The sequence below is a fragment of the Alligator sinensis genome, unplaced genomic scaffold (genome assembly GCF_000455745.1).
Source record: "Alligator sinensis unplaced genomic scaffold, ASM45574v1 scaffold637_1, whole genome shotgun sequence".
NCBI classification, from domain to species: domain Eukaryota; kingdom Metazoa; phylum Chordata; order Crocodylia; family Alligatoridae; genus Alligator; species Alligator sinensis.
In genome coordinates this window covers 235,043-247,928 of record NW_005842368.1, presented here as the reverse complement: position 1 = coordinate 247,928, position 12,886 = coordinate 235,043, and the positions used below count along the sequence as shown (strand labels likewise).

Below are 12,886 nucleotides of genomic sequence, written 5' to 3'. Positions count from 1 at the left end.
TGCTGCGGACAGACTTGCTTTGCAAGCCCGATGGGACGGCCTCGTTCTTCCGTGGGACTTGGAGCTCTTCTCAGCTCCCAGCCAAAACCTACGACCGTCTTTCAGTTGGTTTCATTTGGGAGTCAGGCTGTGAGTGGACTGGGTTAAATGAAGAGCAAGTCGCTGGAGAAGCCCTGGCTGCGCGTCTGCACGTTTCCAAGGTACTTCCTGTTCTCCGTCTCAGCTGAAGGTTACCGCCTGGAGCTCCTCCGAAGTGAAATTTCAACTGCAGTCAGAGGAGGAGTATAGATGATTTCATGGGCTCGTTACAGGGTGAGGGCAAGGAGATCGCGCTGTTCATGGAAACAGCTGATGTAAGGAGCGCTGTCTGGTGGTGCATAAGATGAGGTGGCGCTGTCCATAAATTATTGGGTCTAATCAGCTTGCTGTTCTGCTGCACAAATGGCTTCCCCAGCCTTTCTCTTCCCCTGAGCTGCCAGTGTCCCACTGCCCAGATTCAAGAAAGGACCCAGCCCCTCCTTCATCCCTGGTTCCTATCCCTGCCCTTTTGCTGCCTTCAGGCACTGTTTGCCAGTTAGATCGCTCCCCTCCGTCCTCACCAGCAGAGCCACGGGTAGGCCGAACGCGGGTGTTTTCAACGAGGGGCTGGCAACCTGACTCCATAGCAGCTGGGTCTCCAATGCCATGTCATGGACATTTACTTTTGAAAGAAGGGGGATTGTTCTCTTCCCTCTTCCTCCTCTTCCCCGTGGCTCCAAAAAACAGTCAGCAGTCCTGATCTTTCCTCCCCACGTTTTCCCATCTGGTGGTACCTAAGAAGCCACTTCTTTCCTTCGCCTGCTTTCCCTTGACAGTCTTTCCTAGCAGTGCAGCATTTAAAACCTTTTGAGCTCTCTTTGACACTCCTCCCCTAAGTTGCTTTGCTGCAAAGGTGCCGTCTTCTCATCTCGCTGCCATTTGACCCGTTTTCTTCTTGCCGTGCGAGAAGCTTCTTCGTTGGTGCACAAACAGATCCTTCTGCTGACCGGCTTGTTTTTGTGCCCGTTGTTCTTTCCTTTTGGATTTGCTGGATTAATGAATTCCATGTTGGGTACTAATTAATGGCATGGCTTTCTGTCAAGCTTTCGATCGATGGGCGCAGCAGAGTCTATTACATCTGATTTTAATTAACTAAAAATCAAAGCTCCACATTTGGGAAACTGCAGATGTGTGTTCTCTCGCCTCTCTCATCTCTTAAAAAGTAGAAAGAGCCGATCTTGGCTCAGAGCTGCAGTGATGTGCCCAGGCCTTCTGAGAGGCTGATACGGAGGTATACGGCTGCAGGGTAGGTTATCATATCTCATGCCCCATCACCATGTCATCGCCTTCACGTGCAACTCTTTTACCCCCGATCTCTCCACTCAGCTTTTCTGAGATCAACAGCCCGTTGTCCTTCAGTGCCACTGGGCTCGTCTACATGTGCTTTTACATGTGCCTAATGTGCATTTGCCTAATGCGCACTAAGGTGACTTAGGCATGCATCTACACATGCACACACTAAGGCGCATTAATGCGGTGTGCAGACTGATTTGGGGCTAAAGTTAGTCCCAAGTCAGTTGACATACACCGCGTTAATGCACCGTAGCACATCTACATGTGCATTAGAGCGCTTTAGCTATTCATGCCTAAATTTGATGCTTGTTTGTGCAGGTATCAAATTTAGATGCTAATAGCCTAAAATCACCATTTTTAAGGTGCATTAAGAGTGCTCACATATAGACCCGTGCCCTTAAAGCGCCTTAAAAATGACTGATGCACCTCAAATCGGCACATGTAGACGCACCCACTGAGACTCAGTACAATAGCAGCTGACTGTTCCACATGGATTAATCCTCAGGTGAGACTGGAGTGATATTATGGAGCCAGTCAGGAAATGCTTTTTGTTCCCAGAAACCACTGGAGGAAAAATACTTTTCCTTGGTAGCTTTGATTTTCATTAAAGCCAAAAAAAATCAGTATTTTAGTAACTGAAAAACAGAAAGACCGATGTAAAATGGAAAACATTTAGGTCACCAGCATAAAACTCAAAGAATTCACTGGGAAACAAATACTTTCAATAGAAAATGTTGTTTTAAAACAAGCCGTGGAAAGTTATAGGGCTAGGGGGCCTGTGTTAGGAGTTTAGTATTCTGTTTTCCTGCGAAGTCGCTTTTTTTGAAAAAATGTTTCTAAGGGCAGAGCAAATAATTGATTTTTGGATGCCAGCATTTCTGGAGAATAAAATCGGGTTTTGAGTCATCCCAAAACAATGTTGTTTTCAAAATTCACAGCGACCGGAACAGTTGAAAACAATTGTTGGTTTAGACAAAACAGCACGTTTGCAGGGTATTTAATTTACCTTTTGAAAAGAAAATGGGAGTCCGTTTCAAAACAGATTGTCAGTTGGAATCAACATGGAAATATTGCATTTGGCGAATGTCACCGTGAGATGCTTTGGGGTGGTTTTTTTCTTTCAAAATTTCTCTTGAGAATCAATGCACCAGAGTTGCTTTGAAGCTGCACGGGGTGGCCGCAAATGTGTATTTTGAGGCAAAAAGTGTTGCAGCGGAAAAGCTTTGCCAGGCTCTGGGTCTGAACAAAAGATGTCACCGGCCTCTATGGAAGGGGCAAGACAGAGGGAGATCACGCGCAGCGTCAGAGGTTATAGTGAAGTCCGTGACGGGCAGGATTTCAACCTGGGGCTCCTGAGATGTGAGCAGACGCCGTGCAGGGTCGGATGGCTTTGCTGATCCCTCTCTCTTGTACTGTGGAGCAGCAGCCGAGCCCTTCTCTTAGGTGGGCGCTTTCAGATGCTCGTTTCCTTCTTTGTGGGTTGACTTGTTGCCCTCATTGTAGTGCTGGCTGCTGAGTTTCCTTCCCTGGGCCTCTCACCATGCTTGCCGTTGGCTGACGACCATTGCTTGGCCTCTGTGCGGTCCCACGGCGCGGCCTCCGGAAGCACCCCAGCAGCGTCTGCCACACACTGCTCAAACCTCCTACAGAAAACTTTCCTGTTGGACTTCTGCAAAAAGGGCTGTGTGTAGAGACCCCGAGGCAATGGCAGGTCAACACTGAGGCTCGCGGGTGTGGGAACCTGCCTCCCTGAAGCCCCAGGTACGAGCAAAATGCGGCTGCCCATCCTCCAGAGACAGCACTGAGAGCCAAAAAGGAGGGGAGGACCAAACATGGATGGACCCCGCTTTATTTACGGTTAACATTGCAGCGTTTCAGCTCAGCTGCGTTGCTACAGGAGCGTGTGGAGATACTGGTGACACTGGGACCAGTTCCCCCATCCCCTTTTTAAAGCGGTTTCAAGTTGCATCCGTCCACAGCCATTAGCTGGGACTCAGGTGCACATGAAGAGGGACACGGCTGAGATTCAGGGATGTTGGTTTCCTGGGAAATGCCGTCCTTTCTGCCAACCACCCCGAAGACCTGGCTGCGGGCAAGTCATCGTGGGAAAAGAGAGGGGTACGTGAAACGCGGCCTGCCCGGAGGAAGGAAGCAGCCCAGGTGGGTGGCTCATCCTTCACCTTAGAGACAAATGAATGCCCCCCTCCCTCTGTTCCCCGTCATGCTCTTCTTCTGTTGTCAGTGCAGCAGGTCTGAACCAAGCCAAAGGCTGCAGATACCGGCTGCCATCTCCTCCTTGAAATCAAGTCACCAGCAGGGGAAGTTTCTGTTTTCCATTTATAAGCTCCCCAGGCCCTTTCTATTTGACCGGCCACCGCTCCTGTTCAGCAGCATCACTTGTTCCCTGGGACACGGGCTCACCTGCAAAGGTTCGGGGCACGGGAGCGGAGCTGCGGAGCGGTGACGGCAGTGGCATCAGCTCCTCGCAGCACGGCATCCCCTGGCCCAGCGTCCAGCAGGGAGCACGGTAGTGCCAGGCCTGGTGCCCACCTGCCCAGTGCCATTCATTTGCTGCTCGTTCCTCCTCCCCCCTACCCCACGCTGCTTCGGCAGATTGCTGTCCCGCCTTGCCAGTTGGCTCCTGCTCCCTCGTGGCTGCTGGTGGCTGGGGCTGCCATGTGCCTCGCTCCCCCTGCGTCGGGCAGCGGAGGAGAGGCAGAGCCGTGGTTGTGACGGGGGCAGCAAGAGGAGACCAGCCTGGCTGGGAAGGGCAGAGGCAGCTGGGGGGGCCCGGTGCAGTGGGAAAGGATCCCATCGGCTCTGGGAAAGCTGTTCCTTCTGACTTGCTTCCTTGTGCACCTGTGTTCCCATCTCCTCTCCTGCCGCATGCCCTTTGGGGTGGCACCACCAGTTTCTCCTATGATTTACTGAGTCCCCACTCCCTTTCCCAGCCCTGTTTCCACATCCACCTTCAGATAACCCAGCACGACAGCGCTCAGAGGCTGGTGAGAGGAGTCTGGAGCCCCGTGTCGCTCCATAAAGCACCTGGGAGATGCATGCAGCCACCCCGTCCCCTCCACTCCACTCCTAGATATGGAGGGGCTCAAGAATCGGGCTGCTTGCACCTTGCTGCATCCGTTCCAGACATCAGGAGAGCAAATGAGTGCCAAGCCTTGTCTTGTCACCTGGGCCAGGGGACCTGGTTACAGCCCAGCTGTCACCCAACACGTGTAAAGCCTATTGGCCTGATTTTATCCTTTGGAAAGGCACTTCACAGCAGCACCAGTGGGACCTATGGATGCTTGGGGGCCTGAGCAAATGAGGGAGCACAGATGGGAACCCCGTTGACGTAGCTTGTCCCTGTTTACGCTGCGGGACAGAAATGTGTGTTAACCGTGTTAGGACAGCAGTGTCCTGACCTCCTCCCTTGATGCCCAGCTGGGACCCGGGGTGGCCAGAAGCTGCGAAACGAATGATGAATCGAATCCTGCATCGCTGGCAGCTACTGGTGCACGGTGCCGGCTGCTTTTCACACCGACTGGCGTGGTCTTGTGCATGCGTGTCCCTGTCGGTCTGTGTTTTATACTTAGATTGTAAGCTTTTGGGGGCAGGGACCATTTCTTTACACTGGGCTTGCACAGCAGGATCCTGGTGTCCGACTGGAGCTGTTAGGTGTTACCGTATAATGCACGTCACAATAATAGTGATTAGCAAAATATCCGGAGGGGCTCAGGAGTAAGCTATTCATCCCTCCCCAGAGGCCTGGGTGCCTCTTGCTGTTAGGACCGTCGAGCTGCCGGCTGCGGCGGAGGGAGCCGAATGGGTTAAGATGAAAAACAGTAGTTTGTTGTACCGTATTCCTTTCATATCTCCCAAGGTGCGTCGCCAGCTGAAAAGCTAAAGAGCTGCGTTTAATGAAATTTTGCATTTAAGCCCATTAACTTAAGTGCTTAGCTGGGATGCACTGACACTTTGACTGGAAGGATTCTGTATCATTGTAATGCGCCACCCAGCCAAGGTGAGCAGAATCTTTAATTGATACTTCTGCTTTCCCCGAGACACCGAAGAATGCCTGACGACTCCGAGCCCGGGAAGGAGAAAGGCTCGCGCACAATAGAGATGGCAATGGCGCCTCGTTCTGTCAGCTAATCCCTTTGAATAATAGGCTCGGAATTGGCATATGAAACTATTTTGCTAAAGTAGGAGGAGGATTCGGCGGCCCAATTAAAGGATTAGCTCTGAAAGCCAGTACATTACCACTAAGTACAGGCATTGAGAAGGAGTGGAAAAAAACATTTTTCAGGCTTTTCGGTATTAAGTGCTAGCTCCTGCTCCTGGCTTTGCCATAGGCTGTCGGCAAGACCACGGGCAAATTGCTTCCCTCTCTGTGCCTGGGACAAGGAGAGATGGCGACGCGGGCCGCGTCTGCTCTCCCACCCCAGCGCTTGGGAAGCATGCTGAGCTCCTTGGGCAGAAGGGGCTGGGGAGGTGTTTGCTGGTGTCACCGCCATTGCAGCAGCTCCTGGAGAAACGCCCCTGAAATCAGAGCTGGGTGAACGTGCCCAGGGCAGGGACTCTGGGGAACGGAAGGGTTTTGGTCTCCGCTTCATGGTGAGACCCAGCGGGCTGGAGCGTCCTGCCCAATCACACTGGGAGTCAATGGCAGGGCCAGAGAGATCTAGTGATCGGGGCTCTTGGACTCATGGTCCAGTCTCTTAGCCATGAAGCTGTTAAAACAGGCCTGAAACGCAAGGTCCTTCCAGGTACTAGTAAAGTCACAAAACCATTAAAGTGACCTTTCCCAAAGGGGGTCACCTGACTGGGAATCCCACCCGGGCACCAGCCGAGCACTTCCACGTGTGGGCACCTGCTTGAGGGGCAAAGGCCTGTGGATGTGCATAATGGAGTCCTTTGTGCACTATTGATGGTGTATGCTGCTGTACAGTGCATGTGAGTTGTAGGGTCCCAGCTGTGAATATACTTTTCTTTGGGACTCATTCTGCTTTGCTGGGTACATAAAGCCTGGCAGGGCCTGGAGTAGTCCTTGACCCTCGGAGGGCGAGGGGTTTAGGAGGGCCATGCAGCATCACAGCAGCAACAGGGGAGATGGCCACATCTGAAGCCTTGCATGTCACTGAGCACACCTGGCACTGCTCTTTTGTCCTCTCACGTTGTTTGGAAATCGGATCCGGGTGTCGCAGAGGCCTGGCCCGATCTCTCTCACACCTCCCCTGTTGCACCAGGGCTTTGTGTCGGGAAGTGGGTCTGCCTTTCAGAGCCTGCCAGCACGAGGAGGGGAGCAGAGCTCTTTCTGGGTCACGCAACAGGGCTGCAGCGAAGCGCTGTGCTCAGGTGGCTCTAACTGAGCTGCCTTAGCTGTGGCCTGGGGCAGGACCTGAATCAGCACTGCCTTGCTATCATTGATCCTGCATTGTTGTTGTTCCTAACAGCAATATTTTATGTGTTTTACCATAGCGCCTGCAGGTCCCAAGCAAGATCAGAGACCCAGGGTAGGGGCTGGGCAAGCAGCCAGTCCCTCCCTAATTATGTAGAGAGAGAGGACAGAAGCACAGCAGCAGGTAACTGGAGGAACGAGGACTAAAACCAAGCTCCCCCGAGTGCCAGGCTAGGGCACGGTCCACTGTGCCTCTAAGATCACGCACCAGGGAGGTGGCAGATCAGGCCTGCTGCTCAAAAACACGGGGCTGAGGGGAGCTCAGAGGCAGAGGCAGGGAAATGCATCCACGGTCTCTTTTCAAAGGGATAAAATCCTAAAGGGAAACAGGCACGATGTGAGACAGCACCCATTTGTACAGTGCCCAGTCATAGGACTTATTGCTCATTGATATCGTTGGATCTGAGCTCGCGTGAGTCATGCAATTGGTCTCGTGCTCGTGGGTACTATCAGGCTGCATCGGACCCCTCTCAGAGGAGCCGCGGAGTTGAGCCGTCCTCAGTGCTGGGGTGACATCGAGCCAGCGCGGGTGCAGAGCAGGCCACAAGCAGCCACGTGAGGAGAACAGCTCGGTTGCTGGGGCTGCGGAGGTGTCTCCTGGAGAAGGGGACGGAAGGACTTGGGAATTTGAAGGAGGTGCAACAAAAACAGGACAGAAGCCTTGATTGTCCCCTGGGCAGATTCTCTTCCCTCTTCCTGTACCTGTGCTTTTATGAGTCCCCTTGCAGCAGCCGTTGAGTCCCTGCACTATTTCTGCAGTGCCCTGGAGCAGCTGTTCCCATTTCACAGCTGTGGAACTGAGGCACAGCAGCATGCCCTGGGGTGGCCCTCGCTATCTGTGGCAGAGCCGGGGACTGAACCCAGAACCCCTGGGTCCATTGCCTTAACCCCAAGGCCATCCTCTGACAGCTAGCACCCAGACCTTTTCAGCTGCCTCTTTCCAGCCAGGAGCTTTGCAGGATCGAGTCCTCTCCGAGACAGTGCTGTGTCTTGGAGAGCATTGCTCCCAGCAGAGAGAGCAGTGCGCAGGGAACAGTGAGGGCGAGGGGTTTCCCTTTGTTTAAAGCAACCGTGGGAAAACAGAGCCCTGGTACTATGCCCCTCTCTTTCCAGTGGCCAGATCCTGTCCCAGGCTGAACAGAACTCCCTGGACCATGAAACCCTGTCCTCTGAACCATGTTATATCACCCAGTTTATGAGCTGATCCAGCTCCATCTTAGATCTAGCTCAGGCTCCTCTTCTTCTGTCAGCTCTTAGCGCTGTGCAGGGCCGAGCCACAGGCTTTCCCTGAGCCTGCCTGTGCCTGCTTTCCTGACGACGGCAGGTATTTTTACTTCTGCCTGCACTGCAGAGCCAGCCCCGCCGCAGCGGGGTAGGCGGCAGCCTATTGTGCCCAGCCCGTCATCCGCCAAATTGCCAGCCGCATCCTGATCCCAGGATCTTTATTGTTGCTGACGGCTGGTGACGATGCAGAAAGAGCACGGCTTCATTTTCAGCTCTCGGGTTGAGTTTGCAGCTCTGGCCCTTGGGAGAATCTTGTAAACGGTGCAAATTTGCTGGAGGAGTCATTGAGGATGGGAATGTGACCCTGGAGAGGCACCGTGCTTGCAGCCCATTCTTCATTAGATGCAAGGAGGCCTCTAATTCCTCGCTGTTGCAGGTCAGGGCTGGACTAGATGACCTCTGGAGCTCCCTTCCAGCCCTGCTTCTCTGATTGCAGTCTGTGGGGATGGCAAGATGTGCAGGGCCCCAGCTTGCCCTTCCAAGTGACTGGGCCAAGGCGCCCCAGGTCTGACAGGCTCGGTTTTGCAGTCGCTTTCCCCTTCATACGTCTCTTAGTCCTTTAACAAAACCCACATCCTCTGCTGACACATAGCATGTGGCATGAGCCCCAGAATCCTGCTGCCAGGGAGGGTCACAGCCCATGGCACCTAGTGCTTCCTGGCTTTCTTGTTAGGGTTTCAAACCTCTGAGCAGTTTACAAATCACTGCTTCTCTTCTGTGGACTGAACAGCCAGGAAGAGCACAGCAGTCTTTTTGCATCATGAGTCCTTTTGGCCAGGCCGGCAGTCACCTGCTGCTCCTTTTGCACCCAGAGACTCCACCCTACTCGAAACCTCTAAAATCCCCTTTCCACCGTGGGGAAGCTTGAAACCTTGAAGTTTGAAACCTTGAAATCCCCTTTCTGCAGTGGGTTGGAGTTTGCTCTCCCACTTGTGTGCCACGGGGAGCGAGTGTCACGGGGCACCATTGAACTCGGAGGCTGGCTGGCGGCTCAGGACCCTGGCGGAGGTTGTGTTGAGCGCCTTGCCAGGGCAGGCAGTCGGTTCTGGATGCCTGGCTGGAGTTTGCCATGCAGTAGCCAGGCCGTGGTGTCACCATGCAAGCAAGCAACGGGCTTGGGTTGCCAGGGGTTTGGGAGCTCTTTGTGCCAGGCCTTATAGTAGAGCTGTGCAGGGCTTCCTGGGATAGCGGGCAGACCCCTGTTGTCTGCATTTCATCTCCCGTTGGCATTCTTCCCTTCCAGGATCAGGCCGCTGGGTGCAGTGCCGCTGGTGCACCTCCTCACTTTGCCTTTTGTCATCACTCTGCTCACCCTTCTCTGGCTACGTCTCACCTTCTTCTTGCACCACCCCTACCTGTCCCTGTCCTCTCATCGTTATTCCCTTCACACCCGCAGGCCAAGCATCCTCTTCGTTTTCTTCTGCTGAGGCCCCTGTGGCTGAAATGTCCCTTTTCCTGACTCACTGGCGTGTGGGTGGCTCCTGTTACTGAAGGGCCTGAGCTCCTCACAGACATCAAGGTCATTTTTGACACCCCTAGGAAGGAGGATCACCCTGTCATGCCCTTCAGTTCATCTGAACTGTGGTGACAAGGGCATCCCCCGAGGGGGTGCCTTGCTGGGATCGCGTCTCGAGTTGCTGAGACTCCATTCATACATCTTTTTGTTGCGTGCCATCTCAGCCTTCAGACGGAGCCACACAGGAGCGAGGAAGAGGGCGACCCACCCACCCACGAGCTGTTTTGCAGGGATCCCAGCAGGGTGGCACAGGGTTACACCGATGCACCTAAAGGGCAGAACAGGATCTGGCCCCAAGCGACTGGTCCAAGGTCACACAGGGTGTCTGTGAATTGAGCCCAGTCCGGTCCTCGCTTTGTCCATGTGATGGCCCTTCTGATTTGTCACAGCTCCCCCCGTCCTCTTCTCTCTCAAGGGCAGGAAAGCCCCGCTCAGCCCCCCAGGCCGTGCCAGGGAGGGGTGGGGAAAGCGCACCGGTGCCGAGTAACGAGCTACGCCGAATGCCTGGCCCAGATCCACCCGGGCTTTATGGCTGACTTAGCGTTGGCTGTATCACCTCCTATGCACCCCGTCATGACTTACACCCTGGGGTAAGGCCCAAGCCTGACCCTTGGCTTGAAAGCAGCTGGCACCTGGGGGTAGGTGACAAGGTCCGTCTTCTGGTTTTTTTTACCCGAGAGAAGCTAGCTCTGCTTTCTCACTCAAATAGGGGGTTGTGTCAGGTTTATGAAGACCTGTTGGCCTCTGATTTCCGTAAGTCCAGGGTACCCGCAGATCCCAGGCACTCAGCAGTGCTGCAGAGCTGGCTGCCTCCGTGTGATAGCCGTGTTTTGTGCCTTGTAGGCTCTAGGATTTCCTCCGGCCTGCCTTTGTGACTTTCTGCCGCTCGCCGTCCATCCAGATCCTGACTGAGTTGTCACAGATCTGTTCGCCCAGATATTTTAGCCTGCGCTAAGGTTGCACTAGCCCACCTCTTTTCCAAAGCTTGGTCTTCAGTTTCCCCTCCTTCTGTCTTCTGCTTTGAAATGGCCGTTTGTTAGTCCTTGTCCTTCCTCATTTACCTCTCATCCCCAGCCGCAGCGGGCTATGGTCTGCATTTTGCTGCAAGTCAAAATTACATTGTATCTGCTTTCGCTGTGTGGAGGGGGACGCTCACATCGGCAGATCCGAATAAAGTCATAGCAGCACGGTGGGGGGCACAAAAGCCTCGTCAGGGCTCTGTTTATAACACTGACTTTCTGATGGAAAAAAAAGCTAGTTCTGTAGAGCTAAAACCTGCCCTTTCCCCTTTCTGCAGAGAAGGCAGCTGACGACGATGTCCAGAAGTCTGACATCTCCTCCAGCAGCCAAGGAGTGATCGAGAAGGAATCCCTGGGGCCTCTTCTCCTGGAGGTAGGTGCTGCCGCTCATCTTGCTTTGAGAGTCCGAGTCTGCTGTAACGAATCCTGGGCCAGATGTCAGCTCTGGCATCTGGAGAGAGCCCAGTTGTTTTAGGGTGTTCTAGGCTGGATTCCCCCTTCCCAAAGCTGTGGGTAACCTTCTTTAGTCCTCTAGCTCAGCAAATCATTTAGGCCCGGGAGTCCACCCCTACTCAGCAAAGCACTTAAGCATATGCTTCACTCACTCTAATTTCAATGGGACTTAAGCATGTGAGCAGGTGTTTTGCATGTATCCAAGCCATTATGAAGAGCTGCTTACTATCAGCATGGAGATGTCATGGAGACTCTAGATGCTGATGAAATCCAACATGCAGTTTCCTCCAAGGGTTACTGAATAATCTGCCAGGCTTAGAGAATTGGTTTTCAGGCTGAGGTTTTATAGTGTTGGCAGCTGGAACGTGGTGAGGATCTCCAGTATAAACTGGAAACTCAGGTTTCATGTAGCTCAGGCGCTTGCTTATAGCAGGAAGGGACCCAGAATGAAAATTGGGTAGCTACAGACATTACTGGGTGGGCAGACGTGGCACCTGGGTGGAGTCCTGTTCTGTATTACAGAGAGCTCGATATTAGACATTCGGGGTGGGGGGAAAAGCCCTTGATCTTCAAATGCTCAACTGGTTTGCAAACTGCCGTCTGGGCTTGGGGCTCTTGAGAGCTTCCTCCCTGAGCTGCGGGCTGTCTGAGGCGTGGTGTCCCTGAAGCACACTGTTGTATAAAGGATCTGCAAAAGTTAAGAGTTTCTCAGGTCTGTGGCCAAAAGGGAACATCCTGATCAACTAGGCTGACCTCCAGCATCACACAAGCCATAAAAGTGACCTGGTGACTCCTGCCTGAAGCCTGATGAGTGGCGCGTGGGTGAATTGCAGCAGTTTTGACCAAAGAGTTGCAGTGAAGGCGAATCTGTCACCTCCCTTGATAATTGTCAACACGGCTACTTTATCCAGATCCAGTCTACCCTGAACAACCAAGTGGGATGGAGGGGTGGAGAGCTGGCTGCTGTCTGGTCCCCTCCTGTGTGTGTAAAGGAGGCACCAGAGATTTCCTCTCTTGTTGTACAATGTAAATGTTGACAGGACCCCTGTAGTCTGAGCAGTGTTTGCTAAAACAGGTGTGCTCTGGGAATACCCTGCTGCTTTTGAACTCATCAGAAATGCCCTACGCTTGGAGGGGCTAGGAAAGGGTGAGGCGCTTTGCTGTGTGCAGTGGTGGTGCCGACAGCCTAGGTTTGGCTGCACTGGCAAACAGCGAGATGGAGGAGCTTTACAAGTACCTGATTTAGCTATGCCTGGCTCATAACAGCCCATTTTTGAGCCCTGATGTCAAGTCACAGCACTGGTAGCACCAGGTGGCCATTTCATGGATTTGGGGCTGAAGGCTTCCATGCAAATCCCTGACCCCCCTCTCCTCCCTCTCTGGGGAAGCGTCTGTCCAGTGTACGTTCCTGTATTTTGCTTGTATGCCCACCTGCCCTCTCCCCCCGGTCCCGTGTTGTGATTCCAGGCTTTCCACTTAGTCTAAGCTAGGAGAGGGATCTGCTTTGGGAGAAAATTTAACCTCCAGCTGCATTGCCTGAGACAGCAGGTAGATAGAGCACCTTGGAAATGGCTTGGAGCATGAAAGCCTCGGTAGCCCCTTCAGCTCCCGTGACTCCTTGCCGTACGGTCGTAGCCTTCTTCCATTTAGCTAGCCAATGAGGAATGCAAATGAATTGCAGGAAGTCTGAATGCCAAGGGCAGAGCTGCGAGCTGAAGTGGTCCATTAGAAAGTAACTGCACAAAAGCAAGTGGGGCTGTGCTGCCAGTCCATGTAATATGAAGATCT

At 53.3% G+C, this 12,886-nt stretch overlaps 1 protein-coding gene across 10 annotated transcripts in view; it reads left to right on the top strand.

Annotated features, from left to right (window-relative positions):
- NCOA1 (nuclear receptor coactivator 1) overlaps positions 1 to 12,886 on the top strand; it is a 247,091-nt gene that overhangs the window by 165,573 nt on the left and 68,632 nt on the right. For all 10 annotated transcript variants that reach the window (XM_014522550.2, XM_025210716.1, XM_025210719.1 and 7 more), the window contains one exon: positions 10,924 to 11,018. In XM_014522550.2, the coding sequence (XP_014378036.1) occupies positions 10,924 to 11,018 (95 nt within the window). The remainder of the gene's footprint in view (positions 1 to 10,923; positions 11,019 to 12,886) is intronic.